The sequence below is a fragment of the Canis lupus genome, chromosome 20 (genome assembly GCF_003254725.2).
Source record: "Canis lupus dingo isolate Sandy chromosome 20, ASM325472v2, whole genome shotgun sequence".
Classification (NCBI taxonomy): domain Eukaryota; kingdom Metazoa; phylum Chordata; class Mammalia; order Carnivora; family Canidae; genus Canis; species Canis lupus.
In genome coordinates, this window is record NC_064262.1 from 45,639,263 (window position 1) to 45,666,416 (window position 27,154).

The window sequence follows — 27,154 nt, forward strand, 5'->3', positions numbered from 1 at the left end:
GCAGTTCCAGTTCTAGGAAGTCATCCCAAAAGGAACTTTCACGGGTTATGCAGCGGTTAGTTCAAGTAACCAAAAACAGGGACCACCGTGAGCCACGAAATCTTGTGTGACGTGAGGACTTGTTCGCGCTACCGGCGGGAGACTGACAGTGCGTTGTGTGGATGGAGGTCTCGGCTCTCGGATTCCCCCACAAATCTTCCCCCCCAAAGATTTACCTGGGCATCCGCGCTGGAGTAAGGACAGCCGGAAGGAAGGTAGCAAGCACAAGGCAGTCGATTAAGGACGGCACACTCTGGAGGTGGGAGAGCGGGCAGGCCCAGAGGGGATGACAACTGACCTGAGGCTAGAGGTGTCTTTTTTTTTTTTTTTTAATGTTTTTTGCGCTTAGCTAGGATGTTCTGCTACTGAGGTTTCTAGTCATCTAAGGGACTCCTCCTACCGGTTGGGAGGGGGAGGTTTTGGCCCTACAAGGTTCTTACGGGGAGTGTCAGGACTATCTTCCCCCACAGGGGGGTAGGGGACGGGTCAAAACCACAATGCAAATATATTATAAGGAACCCAGGCAGTCACCCGACAGCAGAGGAGACCGTAGGTTCTGCACCTGTGCTTTTGATCTGCCAGCCTGCTGCCGCAAAGCCACAAACAAGGCCCCCAGGCTTCTAGTGTGTGACCTACTTATCCCGGCTTAGGTGTAACTAACTGCCTGCTCCATCATTCTTAGACAGTTTTTTTCGGATGAGATCTGAAGTATTTAATGTGGTAACATGCTTTTACACCCCTCAGGGAAAAGTATGAAAACTTAGGGAACAGAGTATCATCTACTTTTCTACATTTTTCAGTTTTCTGCAATATCATGGCTTGGCCCACTGTCTGGCTTTTATGGGACCTGTGAGCTAAAAATGGTATTTATATGTGTAAATGATTGAAGGAGGAAATAAAATGAAAAGGGTATTTAGTGACATGTGAAAAGCATATGACATTCAAATGTCAGTGCCCATAAGAAACAAACGTCCTGGGCACCTGGGTGGCTCAGTTGGTTAAGCACCTGCCTTCTGCTGGGGTTATGATCCTAGGGTCCTGGGATTGAGTCAGTTGGAGCCTCCCTGCTGCAGGGGGAGCCTGCTTCTCCCTCTTGCCTTGCTCCTCCCCCCTGCTCATGCTCTCTCTGTGTCAAAAAAAAAGGAAAAAAGAAAAAAAAGAACCCACAAATGTCCTGGAAGAGATGACCCAATAATGCGTTACAGGAGTGAACTAACCTTGGGTTCCCCTTGAAGTACCCCCTTATTCCCAGTGCTTAGGAGGAACGTGCATTCATAACCTCCATCTTACACTTCCCGTTTTTCCGCAGAATGCCCTGGGTGGTTAGCATGAAGATGGCTTGCTTGGTGGCTGTCTGTATTGGAGGCAGTTACCACAGCAGCAATCTAAGCAGATGCAAGACAAAGCACAGACTGAGAAAATGACTCCCAAAATAAGCAACTTGTTTTTTTCCACCAGGACTCCCATGATCCAAACTACTCATTTATTAAGTCCCTTACGCTGGGGGTGGGATCACTCAGGGCATTCATTCACTTGTGTCCTCGTGTGCATTAATAAAGATGATACGTTAGCAGACTCATCACGTATGAACACACAACATTCTGCTTGGATAATGGCATAGGTGCCTCCTTGCAAGGCACCTCACAAACAGTAATGTCCAAGGCCATCGTAATCTGGAGGACAGCTTTTCTCATGAGAGACATTTCGGTGTTCAGTAGGACAGGCTTTGTTGGCTATCATTTTTTTTTTTTTAGGATTTTATTTATTTATTCATGAGAGACACAGGCAGAGGGAGAAGCAGGCTCCTTTCTGGGAGCCCCTGAGCCAAAGGCATACACTCAATCACTGAGCCACCTAGGCGCCCCTGTTGGCTATCATTTAAGGCTTTACTAGGAACTTAGTAAGGGCATGTGTACTTACTATAACTTCCTCCAGGCCAATGGAGGGAACAAACATGGTGGCCAAGTGATCATACCAGTGGAAAACATCGTGCCCACCTGGCCTTGAAGGGAGGGAGATTGGCAGCTTGTGTTACCATGGGGCAGATTTCTGGGAGAACTCAGGATTTAGCAACCCAGTCACCTAGGTGGAAGCCAAGCCAAAGATTTGTGCCGCACAACCATTGGGTCTCATTTGGATTTACCCAGTAAATACCTGGAGGATGTGACAGTGCCAAACCTGTCATGATCCTTTAAAATGACCAAATGAGGGACGCCTGGGTGGCTCAGTGGTTAAAGTGCCTGCCTTCAGCTCAGGGTGTGATCCTGGAGTCCTGGGATCGAGTTCCGCATTGAGCTCCCTGCCTGGAGCCTGCTTCTCTCTCTGCCTGTGTCTCTGCCTCTCTCTGTGTGTCTCTCATGAATAAATAAATAAAATCTTTAAAATGACAGAATGACTACATGGTTATGGTGACATCCATCCCATATCCCTGGTGTACTTGGGATGGTTCTATTTTAGAGTGCTTTTTTTTTTTTTCTGCTCCCTACATTGGAGTACATGAGTGCTCAACCTGGGGTAAACCACATGAACCCATCCCAAATCTGAGTGAAGCCACCTATGGCTCTGATAGTGGTATTTTTAGGACCTTTCGGATGGGCTGCCTGTTTTACTCAATCAACAGGAAAAGAATAGCCAATGCCCAATGTTACTGAGCATGTGTGTGCCACAGACTAGGTTTCTGAATCAATATTGGTAATATCAGCTGAATTAAGAGCCCCTCTCCTAGCTTGTGCTTCCTTAACATACTGCTTAAGTGCCTTCTGATCCCCTCCCTGGAGGAGTGATAGCCACCAAGGCAATCCTGACAAGCTAAAGAGGGGCGGCTGCCTGCATACCCAACGTGTGGATTGATTCCTTTGCCAGGCACACAAGTGGGCCCTCTGTAGAAAGATATTTCTCTCAGGTGTCCATCCCATGACTGGACACCCAAGGGGCAGCAGAAGTCTAAGGCCAAAGAAGACAGATATTTAGTAGAAACTTGTATTGGGAAGTCTTTTTATTAATGCAGCTGCAGCTTTAGGAACCTGGCCAGGTTTTGCATAACGTACCTGTTGGCCGGGGGACACACAGGGGAGGCAGCACTGTCAGGCGTGAGGAAATGGGACTAGGGGCAGGATGTGTTCAGAATCCCTGTCTTCTCCCCTCTTTCTGTGGTGCGTGTTCCATTCCAGGTATAGCGGGTTTCAACAGATCTGGCTTACAGCAGGACAACAGGATCCCAGTGGAGTTTGAGTCGTTCCCCCTCACCCAAGGAGTGAAGTGACTCACCCCTCTGCGAGGGATGTCCCATTGTAAATTCCAGTAGATAATGCCTCTCCCATACCTGATGGGACTTGGTATCCTCCGCAGGGCAGCGTGTTGATCCACAGTGAGCATCAGGGCGATAGCTGTCTCTGGAGACTCCACACCTTTACAAAATTGGGTGCTTTGGCAGGGGTTCCCAGTCTGGCATATAGGGTTGTGGGTTCAAATGCATTCCTCCACACAGCCAAGGTGGCTTTACCTGTTAATGATTTAACCTGCTGCTTTAATATCCCATTCTTAAAAAAATAATAATAAATAATAGTAATAGTAATAATAATAATAATAATATCCCATTCTTCCTTTCTCCCAACCTGGCTGCCTGTGGCATAGAGGGGAGATGGAGCCTCCATTCACTATTCTTCTGCCCAATCTTGCACACCATGGCCCCTAAAATGTGACCCCAATCAGGTGCATGGGTGGCTCAATGGTTAAGCATCCGCCTTTGGCTCAGGTCATGATCTCGGGTTCCTGGGATCAAGTCCCGCATCAGGCTCCCCACAAGGAGCCTGCTTCTCCCCCTGCCTATGTCTCTGCCTCTCTCTCTGTGTCTCTCATAAATAAATAAATAAAGTCTTTAAAAAAAAAGTTACCCCAATGACTGTCTATTTGATGAGGGTTTCCATACATCATACCCAGTTTCTCTAATCCCCTAATGGTGGCAGTCTGCTTTGCATGGTGACAGGGGAAAGCTTGGGTTAGGCCAGACACAATGACCTCACAAACAAAGCCAAAGTTAGAACCCTCACTCAGGGGCACCTGGCTGGTTCAGTCCCCAGAGCATATAACTCTTGATCTCAGGGTCATGAGTTTGAGCCCCATGCTGGGTGTGGAGATTACTTAATAACACAAAAAAGAACCCTCCCTCAGAGGGAAAGGACCAATGTAATCAATTTGCCAATGCCTTACCAGTTGGGAACTCCAGTGGTTGGCCCCAGACATTTCCTTTGGCAGGTGCCACAGTAGCCACTCTTCCTATGCACCCAATCTGCTGTATCTACTGAAAGGTTGGTGGCCAAGGCTCCTACCTGGGCTGGAGCATCAGCTTTCTGAATGCCGGGGTGGGGTTCAGCGCCTTGTGAGCCTGGATGTGGAAGACAGTGAGGATGCCTCAGTCTCCTGCAGATGAACCTAGATGTCTTTCCACATACCCTGACCCCACAAAGCCTAATTCATGATCATCCATCTCTCAGCTTTTCATTGTCCAAGTCATAGGGTTGGTCCTTTTAAAACAGCCCAACTATCGGTGCAAAGGGTTAACAGGGCTTCTGAGTGATCCATCACCAGCCAGATCACCAGCCAAACTGGCTGCTGTGGTTGGTTCTGTTTCCATCAAGATGGTGTCAGCATGGAGCTGACTAGTGATGATAGCTCTCATGGATAGGCTGCCCAGACTAGAACCTTCTGTACACTAGACATCAGCAGAAATACCCCCCCTTGCACCTTACAGACCACAGGAGTAGGGACGGGGGCATTTGAAGGATCTAGATCCCCTACAGGGCTTGGTAGCACCCTCTCGCAAGAGGTGGTGGGCTGGTAGATGGTGTCCTCCTATGCTGCAAACAGACATGCCTTAGTCAAAGTGGGAGTTTGAACCACGGCAGAGGTAAGTCAATGGGACATGTTCTCAACCCACTCTTTGAGAGGCAGAAAAGTTCTTCCCGTGATATCCTGTCCTTTCATGAGAGGCTCAACCTGAATGGCAGTGCCATTGAGTTTCCTGCAGGTTCACCACACATCCTCCCACTCACATGTTCCAGCAAAGTCTGCAGAGCGTCCCACAGAAGAGGCAGGTCTTTACATGTCAGCATTAGATCATCAGTGTAATGGGCCCATTTTACGGATGTGGGGAAGGAGAACAGTGACAAGTCTTGGGCTACCATCCTGTGACATACGGTGGGGCTGGCAGGTAGCTTTGGGAAGCAGTTGAAAGGTCCATTGCCATCCCTCCCACATGAAGGCAAATTGAGCTTGTGTCTAGTGGCCAGGGATATATTGAAAAAGGCGTTTGCCAAGTCCCATCCAACATGAGACGTTCCTAGGACTGTGGCCAAGGTATCTACAACGGTGGCAACATTGGGCACAGCTACATGGATTGGGGGACAACATCTTGTTTAATTCTCAATCATCCACCATGAGCCATCTGTTTTTCCTACTGGCCACACTGTGCTGTTAAAAGCTAAGGGCAGGCTGTACGATACCAACCTGATGCAGTTCTTGGATAGTCTCTCCTACTTCTCTATTGCCCCTCAGATACCTATAGCACTTGGCAATACCACTCTTTCATGGGGATGGCTGGCTTACTCGTTCCCGGTGGGCATTTCCCCTCAGCACTGGTTTGATCACCCTGACTCAGAGGCAGAGTTCACTGTTAGAAGTTTGGAGACTTTGACCTTGTAGGATGTCAGTGCCCAACATGTTCTCTGGTACTAGAGAAATAAAAACCTCCTATTCTCAGGGCACCTGGGGGGCTTAGGTGGTTAAGCATTTGACTTTGGCTCAGGTCATGATCTCAGGGTCCTGGGATCAAGGACCCCCATATCGGGATACCCGCTCAAAGAAGAGTCTGTTTCTCTCTCTCCCTCTACCTCACCCCCCTCCCCCCGTCCTGCTCTCATACTCTAGCTTACACAGCTCACTTGCATGTGATTTCTCTCTCTCTCTTTCTCTTAAATAAATAAAATCTTTAAAAAACAAAAAACCAATCTCGTATTCTCATGGGGAAGAACTCTCAATTTGCAGTGTCAAAGAGACCTTCCTGCCATAACCGTTTACCTTCCATAATCATTGATGGCACTGAGGGATTCAGAAGACATCCAAGGGGTACCATGTCAGAATACATTCAGCTCCAGCATCCACCAAAGATGTTACCTTTTGTTTATTTCTGGGGGACCAGTAAATAATGAGCTCCACATGGGGCCTCCAGCTGCCCCCGTCAATCCTCACCTAGAGGCAATCTTAGCCCACATCCTATCACCAGGGTGTGGGAGGCACCCACCCTGAATAGCACAGTATCCCTGAAGCCTCTCCTGGCACAAAGGAGCATCGGGGATGGTGGGGGCAGGTGGGGCAGTCCTAACCTTTTGTTCAGGTTTGAAGGCTCTCCGCGGGTCAACCAGCACAGTGTTGGGGACCAGTCTATCTTCAGCAATGAGGTCAAGCCATATTTGCTTCTAAGTGACCTTTATTATACCCTTTACACTCTCTCTCTCTCTTTTTTTTAAGATTTTATTTATTCATGAGAGACACAGAGAGAGAGGCAGAGACACAGGCAGAGGGAGAAGCAGGCTCCATGCAGGGAGCCAGACGTGGGACTCGATCCCAGGTCTCCAGGATCACGCCCTGGGCTGAAGGCAGCACTAAACCGCTGAGCCACCCGGGCTGCTCTCTCTCTCTCTCTCTCTCTCTCTCTCTCTCTCTCTCTCATGCCCTTTACCTTCTCAATCAAGATAGTCTTTTGGCTTCCAGATCTCCTTCTCTCTCTCGGGTCTTTCCCACAGCCCGTACCCATTGTCATGATTTGTCAGTTTCCCCAGATGAGCAATGGATTCACCAATGTCATAAATCTCTCATCCCACAACTGGGCTCAGCATGGACATCAGTGTGTCCCATAGCAGGTTCTGGGAGTGGGCTGGAGAATCTTAGTTTTCAGTGACTGCAGTGACTGTGGCCTGATCAGGGCCTTCAAAGAAAGAAGTATAAATGGCCTGTTTCATTCCTGACTCCCTAAGAATTTGCCGTACCTCTTCTATAGATTTCCAGGGCCCCATGCCCAGGGAGGTCCCCCTCATTGGGTGAAGCCTCCCTGCAGGCTAAAATAATCTAATCTCTAAGGGAGTGAGTACCTTGAGCTCTCCCTGAGCACCACACAGGAGGCAGGGTGAGTGGTGGTGCTGCTCATTTTCTCAGCCTCCTGTGCTGTAAGAGAAACTCCATCACCCCCTGGATCCCATAGGTGCACTACCCATGCCTGGATACTTTTCTGGGCCTTTTGCTGGGACTTGGCAGCCATGTCCATAAGTTCAGTGGGAGTATATTCTCTTATCTTGTACATTTCCCAATTGGGGAGCTGCCCCACTGATTGCCCCACCTTCCTAGCTTTGCAGAACAGCATGCAGGGACACCTGGGTTGCTCAGTCAGGTTGGGCGCCTGCCTTCGGCTCAGGTCGTAATCCTGGGATCCGGGATGGATTCCGTATTGGGCTCTCTGCAGGGAGCCTGCGTCTCCCTCTGCCTATGTCTCTGCCTCTCTCTCTCAGTCTGTGTCTCTCTTGAATAAATAAATAAATCTTAAAAAAAAAAAAAAAAAGCATGCAACGGCGTCCAGCTTACAATCCTGCTCTCTACCTCATCTTCCAGCCCTGAAGCCAGCAGAGTAGAGGACACCACATATCCTCCTCTAATCTCAGCTCTCCTTCCAACTTTAAAATCCCGCTTTAGGGGTAGCCTGGGTGGCTCAGCGGTTTAGCGCTGCCTTCAGCCCAGGGTGAGATCTGGGATGGAGTCCCACGTCAGGCTTTCTGCATGGAGCCTGCTTCTCCCTCTGCCTGTGTCTCTGCCTCTTTCTCTCTCTCTCTCTCTCTCTCTCATAAATAAATAAAATATTTTTTAATAAAATAAAATCTGGCTTCAGCCTCTCCTTGGGCATCAATGGCCAGCCGCCCTTCCCTTCTCTGGCCCTGTACGTTGTGTGCATTAGACCACCCAGAGTGTTCGGGATGTCTCCAGACTCACATGGCCATCCACAGGCCTCTGACATAGGAGCCACCCTTCCCCACATCCAGGTTGATGGTCAACTCGGCATTATCTCTGCAGGTGCCTCTTTCCCAAGGCCCGTTTTCTGGCCTCCCAGCGGTCTGACACCATTGTTGGCTCCCAACCTCCAGACGTCCCCGAGTCAGATCTGAAATTGGCTGCATTCATAGAGGGCGAGGAGAGACGATAGAAAAAGGCAGACTGCTCCAGATCAGGTAGGTGGCAGGCTTAATAAGGAGGGGAGCTTACTTATGAGATTTGTCTTGAGTGGGAAGATGGGGAGATCTCTTCACCCACCCACTAGAATCTTAAGAGTTTCTGCAGAGACCTCAGCGGGGTTCACCCACATATACAGCCCAGATAGTCTCAACAACACCTTGCTTTCTCACAAGGTTATGTCTTGAAGTGGCTCCTCGTGTAGGAAAAATAAGCAGAAGGTACCCTCCAAGGACAGGGGATGGGGAGGGGGTGAGGAGCCTCAGAACAACTGGGTCCAGCTCATTGGTCAACCAACCCACACATCTTCTCGATGACCTTCTCCAACAAGAAACATGCTTTGATCGCCAACATTCAGCCCTGAGGCCGGGTGAGAAGCTGGCACTGATTGAACTATGGACCCAGGGAAATGGCCTCAGTGGGTGGAGGTCACCCTGAAGCCAGCCAGTCCTACCCGGTGCTGCTGGAACAGGAACAGGAAGGAGCTAGAAGGAAACAGGATGTCTGATATGAGGAGAGAGGATCATCCACTCCCTGCAGGGGCAGGAACAGACTAAATTCTAGATTGTTCTTTAGGGAAAGTGAGAGTCCGAGGACCCGGTAACTCCACTCCTGGGAATTCAGTCTAAGGAAAGATCACATCGATCCACAACTTATCAAAGGATGACACAAGTGGACGACCTGGCAGGCAGTGGGGAGGAGCTGAACACTGAGCTAAGCGCCTGTCGGGTCCTCGGAGCAGCTGGGGCAGCCGCTGTCACAGCCAACCTACAAGCAAGTAGGCTCGGCAGGTGGAGGAGCCCAGGGCTGAGCGGACTGAGCCCAGCTGACCCCAAATCTGACTCCCGGCATCATTCTCCACCTCAGGGCTGTCCTGGGTGCTGTGGGGTGCTGAGCAGCATCCCTCACCTCCCCCCACCAGATGCCAGTAGTGCCCTTCCCCTCAACCCCAATATGAAGTTCCTGACCATCGAAACTATCTCTAGGGGCACCTGGGTGGTGCGGTAGGTTAAGCGTCTGTCTCTTGGTTTCCACTCAGGTTGTGATCTCAGTCAGGGTCCTGGGACCCAGCCCCATGTCAGGCTCCATGCTTAGTGTGAGTCTACTTGAGATTCTCTCTTCTTCCCCCTCCCCCTCCCATTCATTCATTCTCTCTCTCTTTCTCTCTCTCAAATAAATAGATCAAGAAAGAAAGGCAGAAAGAAAGAAAAGAAAGAAGAAAGAAAGAAGAAAAAAAGAAGAAAGAAAGAAGAAAAAGAAAGAAAAGAAAGAAAGAAAAAGAAAGAAGAAAAAGAAAGAAAGAAAGGAAAGAAAGAAAGAAAGAAAGAAAGAAAGAAAGAAAGAAAGAAAGAAAGAAAGAAAGAAAGAAAGAAAAAGAAAACTATCTCCCGATGTCCCCTGGAGACAGAATCACCCCTGAGTGAGAATCCTTGGGCCGGTGTCTTCCTACAAGCCTGGAGATGACCTCTGTCACCCACTCAGGGCCATGCACAACTGAAACATCTCAAGAGCAAGGCATTATACAACAAGGTAAGGCATTTGGTCAACACAATGAAATATATGTGTAATTTAACAAACAAAAAGAGACAAAAGAGCTGAGTGAGGGGAGCAGGATTGTGGATGACCTTTTTGTCCTTTAAGAAGTTTGTTTCGCTGGTGTCCCTACATTATTTTCTCAAGATTAACCACAAAAGAAAAAGCCCTGCGTGTGCACCCTTCCTTCCTGCCCCAGATGTGGGTTTAGATGAGAGATGCCCACACTAACTTCCTCCCACAGAGCATAGCACCAACCGGGTAAAGGAAGTAACTTAGCAGTGGAGGCACCTGACAGAGGCCACCTCAACCAGGCCATCTAGGTCAACATCTCAGTGAAAAGTCAAGCTGATGGCATGTCCCCTGGATGTAGTGTGAAGGGAACTTCACCTCTGCCGTCCTCCCCACAACCTGTCACCCCAGGCCAAGCTTGAAAAAACAGCAGACAAATCACAACTGGGGAGCATCCTACAAAACACCTCACCGGTTCTGCTCAAAACTGTCAAGGTCATCAAAAACAAGAAAGTCTGAAACTGCCTTTTTTTTTTTAAGATTTTATTTATTCATGAGAGACACAGAGAGAAAGGCAGAGACATAGGCAGAGAGAGAAGCAGGCTCCATGCAGGGAGCCCAGTGAGGGACTCGATCCCAGAACCCTGGGATCACACCCTGAGCCCAAGGCAGACGCTCAACCGCTGAGCCATCCAGGTGTCCCAGTCTGAGACTGTCTCAGTCCAGAAGGGCCTAAGGAGATGTGACAACTAAATGTAACATGGAGTCCTGGATCATAGAAAAGGCATTAAAAAAAACTCTGTTTTGGCTCAGGTCACTATTTCAGGGTAATGGGATCAAGCGCCGAGTCAGGCTCCACACTCAGTATGGAGTCTGCTTGAGATTCTCTTTCCCTCTCCCTCTGCCCCTCCATAGTGTGCGCCTCTCTCTCTCTCTCTCTCTCTCTCTCTCTAAAAGAAAGAAGCCAGGACCAGAACCTGGGATCAAGCCCCACCTTGGGCTCCCTACTCTGTGGAGAGCCTGCTTCTCCCTCTCCCTCTGCAGCTGTTCCTGCTTGTGCTCGTGCTCTCTCTCTCTCACTCTCTCTCTCTCTCTCTCTGTCAAATAAATACAATCTTTAAAAATAAAAATAAAACAGATGCACCATACCACTGTAAAATATTAGAAGTCTGAGGAACTGGAAGTGGGGGCATATGGAACATTTTTGTATGTCTTCACCATTTTTCTGCAAATTCAAAACTATTTTAAGACAAAATAATACTTTAAAAAAAAGTAACGAAGCTAAAGTCAGAAAAACAGCAGCCTGTTCCCCTTGGAATTTTAGAGGGAAAACTTCATGTCAGCAGAGCTGGGGCTAGAGCGAGACGAGTAAGGCACTTGCCTCAGTTGCAAAATATAAGGGCCCACTGAAAGGCTTCATTTGTATCATCCCCATTTTACAGCTACAGAAACCGAGGCTGAGAGGAAGTTGCTTGTTCAGGTCCTACAAGAGGAAGGGCTGTTCACACACAGCCTTGGCCTCTGACCTGGAATTTTAGTCTCAAGGTGACCCCAAAGGTTTGAAGACCAGGACAGCCCGAAGCCAGCTTTGCCAACAGTCTTATGTTTGCATCTGGGGGTCCTGGCTAGGGAGGGAGGGCCCTTTTCAAGCTCCCCCTGGGCCTCTTCAGCAAGACCATTGCTCATCCTCTGCTATTTGGCTGCTGAGTGGCTTTCATGGGGACTTCTTGGCAGAGCATGTCTAATGGGGGCCTAGAGATACGTCTCCAGGCCTTCTAGGAGGCCTGGGACCCTGGCTGTGGCCCTGCTCGCCTTCTGGCCCAGCTCATCACACACACCGGAAATGGCTGACCCAACCTGGGTTGGGATCCGGGTCATGGTCTGGCTGTAGCTGAAGAAGCCACAGGAAAAGCACCCAACTACCTTCCAGCTGCCACGGCCAGCAGGTGGGAGCCTCTCAGCAGGCTGATTTCCAGCAAGAAGCTCTGGCTCTCCCAGCCATGCGGAGTGGAGGGCAGTGTAGCTTCCCTCCAGGGTCCAGCCCCCTTCTGAGGCCTCTCCTTGGACACTCCCCGAGAGCACTTTGGGTCCAGCATGTCCCCAGATGGACTGAATTGTCTTTCCTCAAAATGTGCTTCTCCGTCCATGGGCATATTTCTGTGTCACTCACCTTTCCTCCTGCCCTGTCCCACACATCCATTGAGTGCCTCCTGGTTGTCAAGGCACTTTACTAGAAACTCCTCACTGGCCACTCCTGATGAGGCTGCTCCTGTTATCGCCCCCTCCCCCATTTTACAGATGGGAAAACTGAGGTCCAGAGGGTTTTCTTGGTGTCCTGGGATGGCAGAGGCAGATTCTAGAGGTAGGAGCCTATTCCCTGCAGGAGCCAAGATGTAATCTGGGCGACCCTATTTGTTGGCTGGGGCATCCCTGGGGGCCAAATGAGGGAACTACATGCATCCAGGGGGTCCCCATCCAGAGCAGCCTTAGGTCCCTCCTCAGACACCCTCCCTCCACAGATCCCTGTGGTCCCCTCAGTGGGCTGGGCACAGGGATGCAAGAACCCCTGCTGGGTCACCACCACAGAGACCCCCTCTTGAGTCAGAGCCAAGCCCTGCCCCCAGTCTACCACACACTTCTTGGCCTCAGTTTCCTCAGCTTGGAGCTGAACCAACGGCAGCTTCTGTTTCTTCAGGTCCTGGGACACATGAACACAAGGCTGACATGCATGAGATGCTCAGTAACTACAGTTGTCACCCCCAGCTGCATGCGGGTATCCAGGCAGATCCCTCCCTCAGGATCTCACGGCGACCCCCCCCACCCACCCTCACCAAACAAGAAAAAAATCAAGGTTTCCTTTTTTTTTTTTTTTCAAGATTTCATTTATTTGGGACACCTGAGTAGCTCAGCAGTTGGGCGTCTGCCTTCGGCCCGGGGCATGGTCCTGGAGTATAAAATTATTTAATTTTATAATAAAACTTTTATTTATTTATTCATGAGAGACACACACAGAGAGAGGCAGAGAGACACAGGCAGAGGGAGAAGCAGGCTTCTCGCGGGGAGCCCCATGCTGGACTCAATCCTGGGACCCCGGATCATGACCTGAGCCAAAGGCAGACCATCAATCACTGACTGAGCCACCCAGACGTCCCAAATCTCAAGGTTTCAATTCAGCACAAGCAACCCACATTTTCCTCTGGGAAATCGAAACTGAAAGCCTAAACTGTTTTCTGCCGGCAGATGCCCCCTCGAGAGGACTCTCTGGGTCCTTATTATTGGTCAGGATGGCTCCTATGCTAATCAGGGGGTAGCCCCAGCCAAAGGTTTCCAGCGTCCTCCCCTAACTCCCGCCCAAACTCACTACATTAGTGAGCAGATCTACATGGCACCTACGCTTTACCACTACTACTGGCCTGTGCCCATAACTGACGAGTCAGAGTCAATGTCATCAAGTCAGAAGCTGAGCTGGCTGGAGTGGCTGGGCATCTTGGGGATCCCAGTGGTGATGGGTCTGTCTGTGGCTCTGATCATCTTTGTTGTCAAGACCAACAGCAAAGCCTGCGGGGATGGCCTCCTAGTAGAGCAGGAGTGTCACAATGTCACCAGCCTCCTGGAGCGCCAACTAACCCAAACCCGGCAAGCGTTACAGGGGACCATGGACCAGGCTACCACCTGCAACAAGACTGTGGTAAGAGATGGCAACTCTCGGAGAGGGCCCCGTGCCTGCGTGGCCCCCCAGGTCTAGATGGAGACAGAGACGGAGATGGAGATGGAGATAGAAGTTGAAACTGCCCCCAGAGTCCCGCATCGGGAGTTGAGTTTCCCCACTAGGGCTTGGGGGATCTCTAAACTTTCTCAGCAGTGCTGGTGTGGGGCAGGCCCTTCAAACTGCCCAGAGTACCCAAATCCCCGCTAGGATGTGGGAAGAATCTCCAACCTGGTACAGGAGAGCTAGAAACTCCTCTCTGCCCCAGTCTTGGGCAGCAGAAATCCCAGCTAGGGCTTGGGATGGGGACCTCATCACACCGTAAAGAAGGGTGGGACTCTCCATATATCTACTCCCATCTGGGAGAGACTTTGAAACTTTCAAGTGGGTCCTGACCTGGGGGACCTTGAAACTCTCACCAACATCCAACTTGGCCTTGGAAATCCCCCTGTGTTCTGGGTTTGGGTAGGGGGTGTTCTAAATCTTGGGCAATAGCCCACAGGGTCTAGGAGTTTCTCCTAGGGTTTGGGCATGGGGAGGCCTCCAAATTCCCATGTAGGGGAGCCTCCCCTCTTTCGAGGATGGAATCCTGAGGTGCCCTGGGAGAGAGGGAGGTTGTGGTCATTCTTGAAGGTGGGAGACTGGGGTGCAGGGAGGGCTGGAGGGAAACCTGAAAGAGGTTTGGCCCCGGGCCCTTCTGACCCCCTTCTGGGGCCCGGAGCAGCAGCTGCCAGAACCCCAGTCTCTGACACACCCCCACCCCACCCCCACCCCCGCATCCAGGTGACCCTGTCAGCTTCCCTGGTGAAGGAGAAGGCCTGGGGTCAGGAGCAGCTCACCCGAGGAGAGAAACTTCAGGGTGAGAAAGAACAAAGCCAGGGTTCCATGGAGGGGGATTGGGAGGGGTGGGTCAGGCAGTGAAGGGGAGGGGAGAGGGAGGATCCCAGGGTTGGGGTCCCCAGGGAGTGGCTGGAATCCAGTGGAGGAGGGGAAAGGAGTGGCCCAGAATTCCAAGGTGGGATGGCACAATGGTGGGGCTGGAGGGCGTGTCACGTCCCAGGGTAGAGCCAGGTGAAGGATGTGGCCACTTGTCACACCTTGTCCAGGCCACTGCCACTGTGCTGACATGGCCCCCTGATCCTGTCCCACCTTAGGAGAGATCGAGACATTGAAGCAGCAGCTGCAGGCCGCTTTGGAGGAGGTGAAGCAGCTAAGGTCTGAGCCCCGGCCCCTGACCATGCCCCTCTCCTGCGCATTTGTCTTACCCCAAGACCATCCCAACCCCCCCCCCAAGACCCAGGCTTCCCTTTGCTTGGGAAATCCCCATTGCTCAGGACACAAAGTTTGAACCCCAGCCTGGTGCCTCTGGTCGCACGAGCCTTGAGTGACTGCTCCCCACTCTCCTTCCCACTGACTTGGTCGGGGAGGAGGGGGAGACTCTGAGGAGTCACCAGCCCAGACCTGGTAGAACCAGGCCCGGCAGCTGCTTCAGTTCTCCCCACATTTTCTCCAGAGAAGGGAAGGAGGCCTCAAGCAAGGAAAGGGAAACCAGCTCCGTCAGCTCCTTGAAGGCACCCCCCGGCTCCGTGGTGGTCCCCGTGTACCTGCTCCTAGGCCTTAGGGCTCTGCTGGCCTGAGGTCCCAGGAGGCCTGCCGGTAAGAAGGCGGGTGGCCTGGGGTAGAAGAAAGCTGGGGACAGAAGGGGGGAGGGAGTCCGGGATGGGCCAGGGTCTGGGGAGGTGGCCTGCCGACAGGGTAGTGGACAGGACACAGAGAAGACGGGCTCCCGGTGCATGGAGCCTGCTTCTCCCTCTGCCTGTCTCTGCCTCTCTTTCTCTCTCTGTGACTATCATAAATAAATAAAAATTTAAAAAAAAATTAAAAAAAAAAAAAAGGACACAGAGAAGGGTCTCTAGGAGGGGGAGGGCACAGAGTAGGGGGCTGGCCGCCTTCTGTCCCCCTCGCCCTCAGCCCTGAGTCCCTGTAATGGTGTCTCTTAGCCCACAGCTGGGGCTGGTTCCTGTTCTGTTTTCCCCTTCAAGGCTTCCCTGACCAGACCAGTTCTGAGGGGGCCACATGGCAGTACGGTTAGGGGGAGGTGGGCGAGGTAGCAGGGGCAGGGGAGGGGGACGACACGGACAAGGAGCAGGCTGGGGGATGGACAAGCAGGGGGGTTGGCCCAGGGTTGCCTCCCCCCACCGACCCCACCTCCCCCCAGAGCTGGGCAGGGCATGGGGTGGGGGGAGTACCTATTTCTCGATGTCATGGTTTCCAGAAGTTCACTGTCTTCTGAAGTCTTAGAACTCCAAAAAGTAAACACCTCTATTGGGGGGGAAATACCTTACCCTGAAGTTTCTGGAGTGTTTATGTCACCCTCATGCATCTGGGGCCTGTCCTGCAGGTGAGGGTCCACACCCAAGCTTCCCTGCTCCAGAACGTTCCCAGGAACCCTTAGGGTTCCGGCAGGCACCATCCCCCTGCCTCCCTGGAGCTCTTCACTGGGATCAGCTTACAGGACTCTACACCCTCATCAGCACTCCCTGTATGCCGGGCATCCTAGTCATCAACTCTCATCTCCCCTCTTTTCCTCACTGGATCTTCCCTTGATGCCTATTCCAATGGGGAAACCAAGGCTATGGCAGGGGGACATCTTGTCGTAGTGCCCAATCCCATCCCACAGAAAATTCGGGGCCAGGATTCAAGCCTGGATCTGCAGACACACACAGCCCAGGCCTTTGTGACAGGGCCCCTATCCAAACTCTTATTCCTCCTGCAGTGTCCAGCGCTGGGAACCCCTCCTCCAGAGAGTCTCTCTGCTTCTTCAAAATTGAGAGCTGCTGTCTCCATAGACTCTTCATCTACTTGCATGGATCCTCCCAGGCTCCCTCAGCCCTTCCTCCTCTGTTATCTCCCTTTCTCCAAGTCCTTCTGGAATCCCAACTATTGTCCAGGCGACTTCCTGCCGGTGGCACTGGAGCCAGGCCCTTTGGGTCTGTCAGCACTGCTGGGTTGTGCTCTGTCTGCGGTGGGGGCCGCCCTGGGTGCTGTAGGATCTTGAGCAACATCCCTGGTCTCTACCCACCAGATGCCTGTACCCCTACCTTGTGACAACAACAGAAAATGCCTTCAGACATTGCCAAGCGCCCCCACTGCGGGGGGGGGGGGGGGGGGGGTGCAGATTCACTTCCTGTGAGAAACTGCTCTAGAGACGGTTCTCCTCTTCCTCACTTCTGTGTCCCTAGCTTGCTTGAGGTCGCTTTAGGATGACGGAGTCATTTCACCCCCCAGTTAACCGCCCCATCTAACAAACAGGGAAACTGAAATCCAGAAAAATTCCCGGACTTCCTCAGAGCTTCTGAGCTGCTGGGGGGAGTGGGGAAATTGAAACCTCCGATTCCCAGAAGTGAGTCCTTCTCACGTGACCTGCCCCCCCCCCAAACTGTTACAGAAGCCAGAAAGGCAAATATTCCAGAGATGGGTCCTGACTGGAAAGGTACAGGAGCTTTATTCAGGGGGCTGGCCACCTGGGGAGAGGGACTCAGAGCCCAAAAGCCACTCAGAAGTTTCTGCCTGGCCCAGAGATTTTTAAAGGGACTTAGGGGCAGTTAATGGGCTAAGGGAGTGCTGCAGCCTGCGATCTAGATTATGTGCAGTCTTGCCTGTGCCAGCTACAGATGTTACTGTGGTGCTCACAGGTTGGGCAAGGGATTCCGGTTCCTTGGTTCTGGGGGGCCAGGGGTGCAGGAGAGCCTGGTGACAGAGTGTAGAAGTGCTCTGCTCTAAGAAAGAATGCAGGACCTATAAATATACAAAGAAAGGTTTGGTTAATCAGTCACTCGAGCTATGGGTGCTTGCTAAGACTTAGTGACTACTGGACAGGCGGGAGGGGCTGAGTTGGCTTCACATCCACCACCATCCTCCGCCCCCCCCACCCCCATGCCTGGGCTGTTTGTTTCCATGGTGCCCAAGAACAGGTTTGTCCAATATGATGGATTCAAGCCAATCAGTCTCTTCTCCCAAACCCTCCTACATGGCTGAGTATAAACCTCTCCTGGGGACGCCTGGGTGGCTCAGCGGTTGAGCGTCTGCCTTTGGCTCACAGCGTGATCCTGGGTCCGGGGATGGAGTCCCACATGGGGCTCCCTGTGAGTAGCCTGCTTCCCCCTCTGCCTGTGTCTCTGCCTCTCTGTGTCTCTCATAAATAAACAAATCTTTAAAAAAAAAAAAAAAAAAAAAAAAAACCTCTCCTTCCTAAAATGCCTTGTAGGGGCCAAGGGCAGACTGCCCAAATGGGCCGCTTTGGCATGAAGAAGACTACTTTGAGTTAAAAAAAGCACGGGATCCCTGGGTGGCGCAGCGGTCTGGCGTCTGCCTTTGGCCCAGGGCGCGATCCTGGAGACCCGGGATCGAATCCCACGTCGGGCTCCCGGTGCATGGAGCCTGCTTCTCCCTCTGCCTGTGTCTCTGCCTCTCTCTCTCTCTCTCTCTCTCTCTCTCTCTGTGTGTGTGATGACTATCATAAATAAGTAAAAATTAAAAAAAAAAAAAAAGCAATCAAGGGGTGCCCGGCTGGCTCAGTCTGTAGAGCCTGAGACTCTTGATCTCAGGGTTGTGAGTTTGAGCTCCACAAACTTGGGTGTAGAGCCGACTTAAAAAATAAAATAAAATGTTCTGGGGATGCCTGGGTGGTTCAGGGGTTGACCATCTACCATTGACTCAGGGCGAGATCCCAGAATCCCAGGATCCAGTCCCATATTGGGCTTGCTGCATGGAGCCTGCAAGCACTCCCTCTACCTATGCTCTGCCTCTCTGTCTCTCATGAATAAATAAATAAAATCTTAAATAAAATAAATAAAACAAAATAAAATATTCTGATTAAAAAATAAAATAACAAAAAGCAATCAAAACCCAGCATATTCAGCAAAAGCTCATTCCTCCCCCATGATTGCCTAAAAAGGATTTAAACAGAGGAACTGCCCCAGGAAGAGAGTTCTCACCAATAGATAACTACATCATACTGTGAATTGAATATGGTAGACAGGAAGAAACCTCACAAGGCCTATTTGATCAAAATCCTGGGTGTCCCATTCTCTCTGAGTGGCCTAGAATACATTACTAGACATCTTCCTGTGAATTGTATTCCTTCCCTATGAAGTCCCAGACCCTTACTTCCTCCTCTCTGTAGTTTAGAATGATGTATAAACCTGATTTTGCCTGCCTTTGGAAGTTTCCGTGTCTGTTTCCATATGAAATTAAATTTGATTTTTTCTTGTTAACCTGTCTCATGTCAATTTGATTCTTAGTCCAGCTAGAAGGATCTAGAAGGGGACAGGAAATTCTTACTCCCCAACACCCCTTTTCCCTCGCTGGCTGTGACCCAGTGGAGGGTTGACAAGTCAGGTCAGAGGGGTCCTGCAGGTCTGTGGGGGCTCCAGCTCCAGAGGGAATCTGGTAGTGACCAGAGGCTGCTGTGTGACCCTGCCCTGTGACTTGGCCTCTCTGGGCTCTGGTTTCTTCATGTGGAAGAGGGGCACAGGGATGGGGAGGACACGGCTCACATTTACTGCATGACGAATGTGCGGCAGCAGGGAAAGAGGCAGATGCAGGCTTTGCATTCTAGGAGCTCCCCCAGTCTGATGGTGCAGGCAGCTGGGACTCAAACTTGTAAAAGACAAAATTGCAGAAGAGCTCAGAGAGTTAGTCAAAAGGGGCTTGAGTTAGTAGGGAAGGGGAAGGGTTCTAGAGGAGGAGAAACACCAGTCAGGGGTAGGGGTGGGGGGAGCTTGTAAGGAACAGTTAGCTGGGCAAAGAGAGAGGACAGGGTGCTCAGACAGAGCAAAGAGCCAATGCGAAGGCCCTGGGATGCCAAAGTGTTTGCCAGAAGAGGAGGTCTGAAGAGGGTCCACAAGGAGCAAATAAAGACATAGGGGACTTGAAGGTGAAAGGGTACTATCCAAAGCCCCCTCCTTGGGCCACCTGGGTTGCTCAGTGGTTGGGCATCTGTCTTTGGCTCAGGTCATGATCCCAGGGTTCTGGGATTGAGTCCCACGTCGGGCTCCCTGCAGGGAGCCTGCTTCTCTCTCTGTCTGTGTCTCTGCCTCTCTCTGTGTGTCTCTCATAAATAAATCAAAATCTTTAAAAAGAAACAAACAGGGATCCCAGGGTGGCTCAGCGGTTTAGCCCCTGCCTTTGGCCCAGGGTGTGATCCTGGAGTCCCGGGATCGAGTCCCACATTGGGCTCCCTGCGTGGAGCCTGCTTCTCCCTCTGCCTGGGTCTCTGCCTCTCTGTGTATCTCTCATGAATAAATAAATAAAATCTTAAAAAAAGAAAAAGAAACAAACAAAGCCACCTATCAAGCCCACAGATAAAACTCACAGGTGTCTGTACTTGACCCTGACTCTTGGTTTTTCCAGGAAATGGTCCCCTCATTCCCAGAAAATAGACCACAGCTACACAACATAGTCTTCTCTAGCCCAACCACAACCACATCCCAGACAAGCCCGGACAGAGCCCCCACCCTACCCCCGCCCCAAGAAGCATGTCACCTCCTGCTCTACCTGGCCAGGTGTCAACTCCTCCTCACAACTCCCCCCCCCCCCACCGGGTGCAGCTGCCACCTTCTGACACCCTTAAAACCCCTTAAAAGGCCCAGAGTAGCAGAAACTCCCCATCTCTCCTGACGTCTGGCCCCACTCCTCCCCTGGAGAGTGAATAAATTCTCTGCTGCTTGTTGCTCTACTCTTGGTGCAATTCTTTGCACAGGGCTGGCTGGGAGTCACCCTAGCACAAGGGAAAGAGGAAGAGGAGGGGAAGGGGAGAAGGAAGTGGAGGAGGGGCCAGAGGTGAAAAGAGAAGGAGGGGAAAGGAGGGAAAAGAGGGAGAGGAGGAGGAAGGGAGGAGGGGGAGGAAGGGAGGAGAGAGGAAGAAGAGGAGGAGGGGGAGGAGGAGGAGGAAGGGAGGAGAAAGGAAGAGGAGGGGGGAAGAAGGGAGGACAGGGAGGAAGGGAGGAGAGAGGAAGAAGGGAGGAGGAGGGGCAGGGGAGCTGGGGGAGGAAGGTGAAGCAGAGGAGGAGGGGAAGTTGGGGAGGAGGCTCCTAGACTGGCCTGGATCTGATTCGCGGTGTAAGGTCGCCCCCTGGCGGCCCGATGGGACCGGGCAGGGGGCGGGGGGGGGTGTCCCCCGTGGGTCTACCCCTGACCCTCACAGCCAGCACCGAGGGCGTGGAGCCAGGCGGTAGCCTCCCTCTTGTAGCCTCAGTGTTTCCATGAATGGAATGGGGATCCTTACCGAGTACCCCCAATGCAGATGGGTGCTGGGCACAGGTGCCCTCATGGTACCCACTGGGCCCCGGGGGGCAAGAGCTACGGCCGCTCCCACTTCACGGCGGGGCAGACTCTGAGGCTCAGAGGACAGCACATGGGGTGCAGAGGCGGGACTGGAACCCGGGACCCCCAACCCCGCCCTGGGCTCGGGGAGCCCAGGCTGGCCCCTGGCGGGGGTCCAGCCCCCTCCCTGCGGACTCGGGAAGCCACGGCCGGGAGGGGCGGAACCGTGGGTGTCCCTGGCGCCCCAAGGTGCCAATTAGCTGCTCGAGGCTGTCTGGGGCCAGAGCTGTGGACGGCGGCATGGCCGAGCCGGGGCCGGAGCCGGGCCGCGCCTGGCGGGTGCTGGCCCTGTGCGGGGCCGCGGTGTTCCTGGCGGCCGCGGCGGCCGGGGCGGCCCTGCTGGCCTGGAACCTGGCCTCGGCGGCCTCCCGGGGGCCTCGCTGCCCCGAGCCAGGGGCCAACGCCACGGCGCCCCCCAGGGACCTGGCGCCCGAGGTCGAGGACCTACAGCGGCGGCTGGCCGAGGCTACCCGGCGTGGGGATGCCCTGGCCCGGCGGCTGGACCAGGCCAACCGCGCCCGCGGGGAGCTGGAGGAGGCACTACGGGCCTGCCAGGGCCGCCAGGTAGGTGGGCAGGGTGGTGGGCCAGGGTATCCGGGAAACAGGGGAGAGGGCGCGCACACACAGCCCCGGGGCCGCCCCCCTGTGCAGTAGTTTCCCTAATTCTTCAAATGAGGGAGGCAGACGAGAAGAGCACCGTCGTCCCTTCCAGATCCTACAATACCGGTTCCCCCTGGGGTCTACCTCTGACCAAGGAAGCCCCCAGTTCTCTGCTATCTGCCTAAGAGCTGGTGGTGGCTAGGGAAGCCCCAGACCCTGAGCCCACCTGGGGAGGCCCTGTGCTAACCCTCCCCCTGGGTGCCCACTCAACCTCCCCCAGCCAGTGGCCCAAAAGCCCTATTTCGAGAGAGGGACATTCATGTCACCTGTAATTAGGAGGCTAAAGTTGGCCTCTTGGGGGAGGTACTGGCCAGGTCCTTCCTTTTCCTCTGGCTACCCCTTCCAACTCTTTCTTAACCCTTCTCAGCCCTGGGCCTTGCAAAAGAACCATCCTCAAGGTCCCGATCTTTCATTTACTGACCGCCCTGTGTCTCTGTGTACCAGGCCCAGCAGGAGTTGAGCAGTGTGTGAATTCTAGAAATCAAAACAGACCTCTGTCCTTTACCTGCCTGCCTCAGGGAAGGGCCTGAGGCCACTGAGGTTAAAAGCAGCTGCTCTAGGTTCAAATTCTGACTCTGCCCCTCAGTGGGAGATGTGTTGAGGAGGCCGGGCAGGCCAGTTGTTTTGAAGAACGTCTCCCAGAGCTGAAGTAGCATCCTCCAGAAACCCAAACATTGTCAACCACCAAACTGGCTTGTGTTGGGCTGAAACCCCCAGTCAGTGAATCTAGAAGTGGGTAGAATTGAAGAACCCGAGTGTGACCGCAGACCTAAACCGTTTCCACATCTGGTGGTTTGGGGTAGGGGGTTGGTGAACCTGGACAGACCAGCTGTCACACTTCTGGGTTTTACAACCACAGGACTCCCAAAGGACATCCCAAATAAAGCTCAGGGAACACGGTGACCAGTGTCAGTTCAGTCGCCCCCAGAAAGAGGGGAGACTTCACTTCTTCTCTCCGACCACCTCCCGCCCCCCCCTCCCCCCCGGGCCCCCTACTCTCCTCACTTCCCCTCCACTCCTCAGAGCCGGCTTCAGACGCAACTGATGACCCTGAAGACTGAGATTGACGAGGCCAAGGCACAGGGGACCCAGATGGGGGCTGAGAACGGGGCGCTCACAGGTGTGTTGGGGGCACAAGGGGTGGGGTGGGAGGAGCCTAAAGGCTCCTGGTTACGCAAAAGCACGCACAGGTGCAAACGTAATTTAAACGACACGCAAACGCGAATGAAAAGTTAGGAAAGAAATGCACACAACACTCAAAGGCCACGCAAATGTCACAAAAACAACGCAAATGCAACAAAATATGCAAACGCCACGTGCACGACTCCCAAAAGCAATACAAACCATGAAAAGCCCTGCAGGTGACACGCCAAGGTCACGCAAACAGCACACAAATTTAATTCGCACGAGGCAAGGCTGCAAATCGTAGGCAGACCGTAAACTCAAAGGCCGGGGTTGGCCCGGCGGGAGCGAGGGCTCGGACCTAAACCCACTCCCTGCGCCCGCAGAAGCCCTGGCGCGCTGGGAGGCGGCGGCCACGGAGTCTGCGCGGCGGTTGGACGAGGCACAGCAGCGCGCACGCGCGGCCGAGGCCGAAGCCGAAGCTTGCGCGGCCCGGGAGGCGGTGCTGCGCGAACGCGCGTGAGTGAAGGGCGGGGCCCGGGGCGGGATGGGCGCGGTGCGCGGCCAATAGCTGCGCAAGACTTCGTTCTTTCGACCAATCAGCACATGGAGCGTCCCCGGGGATGGAGAAGGGGCGTGGCCGTGCGGGAGGGGCTTCGGGGAGTTGAGTGATGGGAGGGCCCGAGGCGGGTCCTAGAGTCGGAGCCTAGGGGTGGTGAAGGACGTGGGCTCTCTGCGGGCGAGCGTCCCCAGGTTGGGCCGCATTCTGGGGGCGGGAGTCCCTGGGGTCGGGCTTCCCTGGAGGGCCCTGGGGAAGGGCGAGGAGCGGAAGGGAAGGAGGCGAGGGGAGAGGGGACGGGGGATCTGAAGGTGGAGCTCCTGGAAAAGGAGCTGGGAGTCCCTGGGGAGGAGCCCCGGAAACGGCTGGGGGTGGAGAAGGATTAGCGGATCCTGGGGAGTGAGGTTCTCTGGAAGGTCTCGGGGAACGCGGGTCCAGGTGCTGATGGGCCCCTCCCCACTTCCTGTCAGTAAAGCCCTGGAAGCCGAGCTGGGCCCCCAGCGCAGAGTGCCGCGCCCCCGATCCCGCTCCGTGTCCCGACCCCGACCCCGACCCAGCCCCCGCTCGCGCTCTCGCCCGGGACCCTCGGGGGGCTGCCGGCGGCCGGCGCGGCGCGCTCGAGGGTGAGTCGGCCCCCCGCAGGCTGGGGGCTCCAGGCAGGAGGGCACACGCTGCGCGGCCCTGCGGGAACCTGTGTGCAGGTGCCCACGCTGGAGGAGATGGCCGGTCGACAGCCGTCAACGCTCAGCTTTACGCCCACTGAATGGACGCTACGGAAAGGAAACTCGACCCTCTCTCCCCAACCATCTTCTGCTTATTTTACAGACAGGGAAACTGAGGCCCGTTTGATAACACAAAGAGATAGTGTTTGGGGGCTTAAGTCCCTTCTAACGACAGTGTTGCTTCATCCCACAGACAAGAAGACTGAGGGTCCAGCCCTGGCTCAGGAGTGACCGGGAAGGGTCACTTCTCCTCTCTGGGCCTCAGTTTACCTTGTCTGTAAATTGAATGTTGGAACCACGTTTAGCGAGCCACCCTACCCTTGACAACCAAAACTAACTGAGATGGCACAATGGGAAAACCACAGACCCCTCTTACTATGCGAAGGGTACGAAACTTCAAAATGGAATATTAGAAAAAAAACTAACGTTTTTAAAATACATCACAACAAAGGGGACTTATCCCTGAGATGCAGGGATGGCTCAATATTCGCAAGTCTGCTAATAAAATTCGCCATACTAATGGATCAAATGAAGAAAGTTCTGAAAAGGCCATCAAAATAAGGGGCAAGGTGAGGATGACCACTGTCAAGTATTTAACATTGTTCTGGAAGTACTAGCAAATGCACTTAGCCAAGGGAAAAAAGGAAGAAGTACGAATATCAGAAAAGCAGTGGGGCGTTTATAGTTTGGATCATATGTAAGCACTGTTTATATAGGGAAAAAAATAGAAATACCAACAATTTCATGTGGCTCAATTATGTCTTTTACCTTATATTTTACATAACTTCAGATTTACAGAAAAGTTGGAAGATTAGTACAAAGAATTCTTAGATATTCTTCCACCACATTCCACAAATGTTACCACCTTTGTTTTCTTCTTTCTTTCTTTCTTTCTTTCTTTCTTTCTTTCTTTCTTTCTTTCTTTCTTTCTTTCTTTCTTCTTTCTCTCTCTCTCTCTCTCTCTCTCTCTCTCTCAACTTTTTATGAAAAACTTGCAGAAATGATGTCTCACTACCCATAACACTTCGGTATGCATTTCCTAAAAACAAGGACATTCTCCCACATAATCACAGTACAATTACAAACATCAGGAAGTGGACATTGATAAAACACCATTATCTAATCTACAGACTTTAATCAGACTTTGCCAACTGTTCTCATAATGTCTTTTATAACAAAAGAATATCCTGGCTCACACGTTGTATTTGTGAAGTCTTTCATCTCTTTCAATCTGGAACATTTCTCAATCTGTCTTTGCCTCTCATAAGATTGGCATTTTTTAAAGACCTGGGTCAGTCACTTTTTGGAGTTCAGTTATTGGAGTCTGTGTTACTTCCGTAAGATTAGTTTCAGGTTGGCATTTTAGGCAGGAAAGCCTCAGAAGCAATTCAACCTAATATTATTATCTGCTGGTGATATGATCTTATATATAGAAAATCCAAAAGAATTAACCAAAACTTTCCTAGATCTATTTCATATACTTATTTATACCCAGGAATAAATTAATTTCCTTATTACATAAAGAACTCTTATAAATTAATTTTTCAAAAAACAGCTCAGTAGAAAAATGGACAAAGAATATAGACAGTCAAAATAATTTTTTAAGATTATATTTATTTATTCATAAGAGACACCGAGAGAAGGCAGAGACATAGGCAGAGGGAGAAGCAGGCTCCATGCAGGGAGCCCCATGTGGGACTCGATCCTGGAACTCTGGGATCATGCCCTGAGCCAAAGACAGATGCTCAATCACTGAGATACCCAGGCGTCCCCATTGCAATAAAAAAATGTTTTTAAAGTACCCAACCTCACTTCTGGAAAAGAAATGCAAAATGAAACAATGTGGTACCACTCTGTACCCATTAGTCTGGCAAAGATAAAAACAAAAACAAATTACAAAATACCTTGGGCTGGCACTGCTGTGGAGAAATAAATAATCCCACATGGTGCTGGTGAGACTGCTTATTGGTACAACCACTTGGAAGGGCAATTTTCTAGAACCTCTCAAAATTAAAAATGCATGAATCTTTTGATCCATCAATTCCCCTTCTAGAAATTTTTTACGACTATATTTACATGTGTACAAAATGATGGACCAGGGACACCTGGCTGCCTTAGTCCAAGGAGTGTGCAACTCTTGATCTCAAGGTTGTGAATTCAAACCCCATGTAGGGCACTGAGGCTACTTAAAAATAAATAAATTTTTATTTATTTATGGGTGGGTGGCTCAGTCCGTTAACCATTCAACTGTTGGTTTCAGCTCAGGTCATGATCTCAGTGTTGTGAGATCTAGCCTCACATGGGGCTCTGCGCTCAGGGCAGAGTCAACTTGTCCCTCTCTCTCTGCTCCCTCTTGTTCTCTCTCTAAAATAAATAAATAAAATCTTGAAAGAAAGAGAGAAAGAAAGAAAGAAAGAAAGAAAGAAAGAAAGAAAGAAAGAAAGAAAGAAAGAAAGAAAGAGAAGAGGGATGCCTGGGTGACTCAGTGGTTGGGCGTCTGCCTTTGGCTCAGGGTGTGATCCTGTATTCCCTGGATCAAGTCCCGCATCAGGCTCATTGCATGGAGCCTGCTTCTCCCTCTGCCTGTGTCTGTCTGCCTCTCTTTCTGTGTCTCTCATGAATAAATAAATAAAGTCAGAAAGAAAAAGAAAGAAAGAAAGAAAGAAAGAAAGAAAGAAAGAAAGAAAGAAAGAAAGAAAGAAAGAAAAGAAGAAGAAGAAGAAAGAAAGAAAGAAAGAAAGAAAGAAAGAAAGAAAGAAAGAAAGAAAGAAAGAAAGAAAGAAAGAAAGAAAATAATGGACCAAATACAATGCAGAACCCTGGGTTGGATCCTGCCACAGAAAAACATTTAGTGAGAAGATCCAATAAAATCTAGAATTAGGAAGCCTGAGTGGCTCAGTGGTTTAGCCCCTGCCTTCAACCCAGGGCATGATCCTGAAGTCACCAGATCGAGTCCCACATCGGGCTCCCTGCATGGAGCCTGCTTCTCCTTCTGCCTGTGTCTCTGCCTCTGTGTGTGTGTCTCTCATGAATAAATAAATACAATCTTTTAAAAAATAAAAACTAAAATCTAGAATTAGTTAATTTAATGTCCTACGGTTAGTTTCTTCATTTTGACGAGTGAACCATAGTGTAAAATAGCTT

General features: G+C 51.6%; 1 protein-coding gene and 3 long non-coding RNA genes across 6 annotated transcripts; 2 read left to right on the plus strand and 2 right to left on the minus strand.

Moving 5' to 3' along the window:
• Window positions 1–153: 153 nt before the first annotated feature.
• Window positions 154–4,418, minus strand: LOC125753107 (uncharacterized). 3 transcript variants are annotated; one of them, XR_007404141.1, is made up of 4 exons: window positions 4,249–4,418; window positions 3,362–3,541; window positions 1,257–1,424; window positions 154–292 (listed from the first exon to the last, which is right to left on the minus strand). It is a non-coding gene; the product is annotated as an uncharacterized LOC125753107 (long non-coding RNA). The 3 variants fall into 3 exon arrangements; XR_007404142.1 differs by adding an exon at window positions 3,087–3,234 and having other exon boundaries at window positions 288–1,424; XR_007404140.1 differs by having other exon boundaries at window positions 288–1,424.
• Window positions 166–9,561, plus strand: LOC112666714 (uncharacterized). Its single transcript, XR_004807241.2, has 3 exons — window positions 166–298; window positions 8,155–8,309; window positions 9,492–9,561. It is a non-coding gene; the product is annotated as an uncharacterized LOC112666714 (long non-coding RNA).
• A 5,550-nt stretch (window positions 9,562–15,111) lies between these two features.
• On the minus strand, window positions 15,112–23,163 carry LOC118351588 (uncharacterized). The gene is made up of 4 exons (XR_004807242.2): window positions 22,952–23,163; window positions 22,113–22,333; window positions 15,811–19,222; window positions 15,112–15,250 (listed from the first exon to the last, which is right to left on the minus strand). It is a non-coding gene; the product is annotated as an uncharacterized LOC118351588 (long non-coding RNA).
• Window positions 20,613–26,711, plus strand: CCDC194 (coiled-coil domain containing 194). Its single transcript, XM_049098403.1, has 4 exons — window positions 20,613–21,511; window positions 22,631–22,727; window positions 23,116–23,248; window positions 23,759–26,711. Exons 1-4 carry the CDS (start codon window positions 20,831–20,833, stop codon window positions 23,913–23,915), a joined length of 1,068 nt encoding a protein of 355 aa, XP_048954360.1. The 5' UTR covers window positions 20,613–20,830; the 3' UTR covers window positions 23,916–26,711.
• The last annotated feature ends 443 nt before the right edge of the window (window positions 26,712–27,154 follow it).